At 45.0% G+C, this 3,014-nt stretch overlaps 1 protein-coding gene across 1 annotated transcript; it reads right to left on the minus strand.

Moving 5' to 3' along the window:
• Positions 1-705: 705 nt before the first annotated feature.
• On the minus strand, positions 706-2,122 carry LOC116085838 (melanoma-associated antigen 10-like). The gene has a single exon (XM_031363715.1). The coding sequence runs from the start codon at positions 2,120-2,122 to the stop codon at positions 1,124-1,126; it is 999 nt and encodes a 332-aa protein (XP_031219575.1). The 3' UTR covers positions 706-1,123.
• Positions 2,123-3,014: the final 892 nt, after the last annotated feature.

The following is a 3,014-nucleotide window of genomic DNA, read 5'->3' on the forward strand; positions in this document are numbered from 1 at the left end:
TCTGTCTCTCCTGACTAGATGGGCTGAAGAGGTCCTGGCCAGAAGTTCTAAGCCTTGCTTTCCCATGATCCCTTCTTATGTGCCAGGAATCTCCTGCAGAGGGACTGGGTAAACCATGCAGGGCACACGGTGTATTCAGCCATAACTCCCATCCCTGCCTCAGGACAGGGATTCTGTCTGCATATTTTGGGTTTGTGATTTGAGATGACTGCATTTCCTACTCAAATGTTCTACCACTTAGACACTCCTAGTCTGACTGCCCCTGCAGTGTCCAAAAGAGAATGCTGAGAGCAGTTTCTCCTCCTCTCACCTGAAGACAGGCACAGCTCCCAAGGGCCTGAACTTAGTTACCTTGCAGTTTCCCTCCTCCAACTCCCAAGTTGCCTTGTGGTATTCACCCTAGGAGATCCCCTCTGCAGTCCTCCTCCTGTACTAGTGCTTGTTGTCTGAAAGAAATTCTCACCATCCTCCTCACAGGGCTGCGCCTCCTCCACTCACCCCATCTACATGAAAGTATGGATCTGTTTCTCCTAACTGCTAACACTTGCAGTCTTGCACAGGTCATATGCTTAATGAAAGTTTGGAACATGCAAGCCTATTTACTATACTTTATTTAGGTTAGAATTTAATTAGTTAACCAGAATAAGAAACTAAAGATAATACAGCAATTATTAACAATTATTATTTTTATTCTATTATTAACAATTTTATTCTGTTTATCCAGTTCTTCCCCATAACCCAGAAAATACTAATCCCAACCCTGTGGTGTCTTGCAGATCAGATGGAAAACATCCCAACTTGTTTTACAAAACAGCAATGCTTTTTCAACATGGATAAACAGCAGTAAGTGCATGACTAATACAAACTGGAAGCTTAAAATTCAGCCTAATGAGCCTTCTAGAAAATGTAGCAACATTTTAGAATACTAAGAGGAAAAATCCCTGAGTCACTCAAACAGATGAGCGAGAGTGGTGTGGCTCACACTCTCCTCCCACCAGATCTAGATTGAGGGTCCGCTGCTTAGATCACTGAGTCTACGTTACTTTATCTGAATTGGGAACTGTAAATGCACTATAATGTGTGCTGCTAAGAGCAGTAGTATCAAGGGCCAGGTTTTTCTAGCCTATTCCTGCTGTTCCTCTCTCAAAGCCTCTGCATACCACATTGGGTATGATCTGGGATCGCTCCCATTGATGCTGGTCAAAAAGGTCAAGATTTTCATCTTGGTAGTTTCAGCAAAGGCTCTTGGGCCCCAGAGGAACTCATAGGAAGGAGGGTGGCTGCCAGGCACCTGTCTGTACTCCAAGTACCCTTCCTGTACAAAATCATCAGTGATAAGTTTTCTGGGTTCTCCATATATAAAGTGTTCAGCCCCAGCATATAAGCCTATGTTATTCAATATACCCCATACCATGTCCTCACTGATACAGTTGCCTTCCATGAATATTATGCTCAGTATCATGATCAGGAGGCCTGTTTTTGGTATGCCCTGAACATCAGTCAACATTCCATCATAAGTGAGCTCTAGGGCTATGGTAAGGATATAGGTATGCCCAGCAGGATCTATTTCCTTTAATTCAAGGCCAAAGACTAATTGCATGCACTCTGAGGCTTCTCTAAATATAACAGCAAAGTGGTCCTGATATTCTCTAATGATATTACTCAGGATTTCTGCCTTGCTTACTGGCTCCTTCATAAGATACTTAAAGAGCAGATATTTTACCAACTCATCTACTTTGACATCTATCTCACTTGTAGACAATGAAGCACCACATTGCAGGGCCTGTGAGGGGCCTGGACCCTCCTCACCTTCAGAGTCTGCACTGACCTGGCTACATGGAGAGGAAACCATAGCAGTGCAGGAGGAGCAAGCTCCTAGAGGACCATGAGACGAACTTGATGCTCTAGGAGCATCACAGTCCTCTTCTGAGTTGCCTGATGATAGATCATAGGAAGAAGAGGTAGAAGAGAAGGAAGAAGGGAAAGAGGAGGAATAAGTAGAAGAGGATGAGGAGGAATCTTCTTCTGTTGGAACTGCAATACTTATATGGCCCTCTGTCCCACTTTCGGCCTCAGGCTGTCCCTCAACCATACATCTCCTACGCTTCCGAGGTCTAGGCATGATGATGACTCTAGTCTTGAACAACAGGCAGGAGTTTGATGATACAGACCCAGAGACCTAGGGGAAGAAGGAGACAGTAGAAGTATTCATTGCTGACAGTTACTCCACTGGAAATGCTCATAAAATGTCAATAACAGGCTTTCTATTATGTCTATTCTAAAGCAACAAGCAGTCCTGTCTCCCTGTGAGGTCTGCCTCTTGAGAGACTGAGGGAAGTAGTGACAAGTTTCTGAAACTGGGGCAGAGTAGAGGCTTCAGAGTTGCCAGAAGTGTATATGAGGCTAAGCAAAGAGTTTTGGGGTACATGTGACATATTTGTGGTTACACCTCAGCTTTACTCTAGACCCTGTCTGGGCTTCCCCTGATGAAATCACCTCAGATCAAGATTCTCACCTAGCTCCTGTGAGAGAGGATGAGGAACCCCACAAACAGACTTCAAGGCCAATACTGGATCCCCATTCTAGATAGGAGCCTGAACTATATTGTGAGGAGTTATGCAACTCTCAAATTTCCTCTGTGTTCACACTGGGTTCTCCCTTGTCTCCTACCAGGGCCTGGACTCTACCCCATCTACTGGCCTAAAGCAAACTCCTGGACCCTTCTGTTGTCCTAAATCCCTGAAACAAATTGCCCTCCTCTCTGAAATGGCAATGAGGGTGCCTTCATCTTGCAACTATTCAAGGCAACTGAAAATGGTGCTCCTGTTAAATGTGGTCTGTAAGTAGGGGATGAGAGACCTGCCCAACTTTCAGCTTTATGGCTCTGCTTCGTGTGATGAGCTGAGGCCACATGTCTTAAGCAAAGGCCCACTCCTCTGAGACAGAGGAAAGAGGAAGGGAGGGGAGGAGAGGGAAAGTAGGGAATAGACCTGTATTTTATAGGATCCTCCCAG

This window comes from Mastomys coucha, chromosome X, assembly GCF_008632895.1.
Source record: "Mastomys coucha isolate ucsf_1 chromosome X, UCSF_Mcou_1, whole genome shotgun sequence".
Taxonomy (NCBI): Eukaryota; Metazoa; Chordata; class Mammalia; order Rodentia; family Muridae; genus Mastomys; species Mastomys coucha.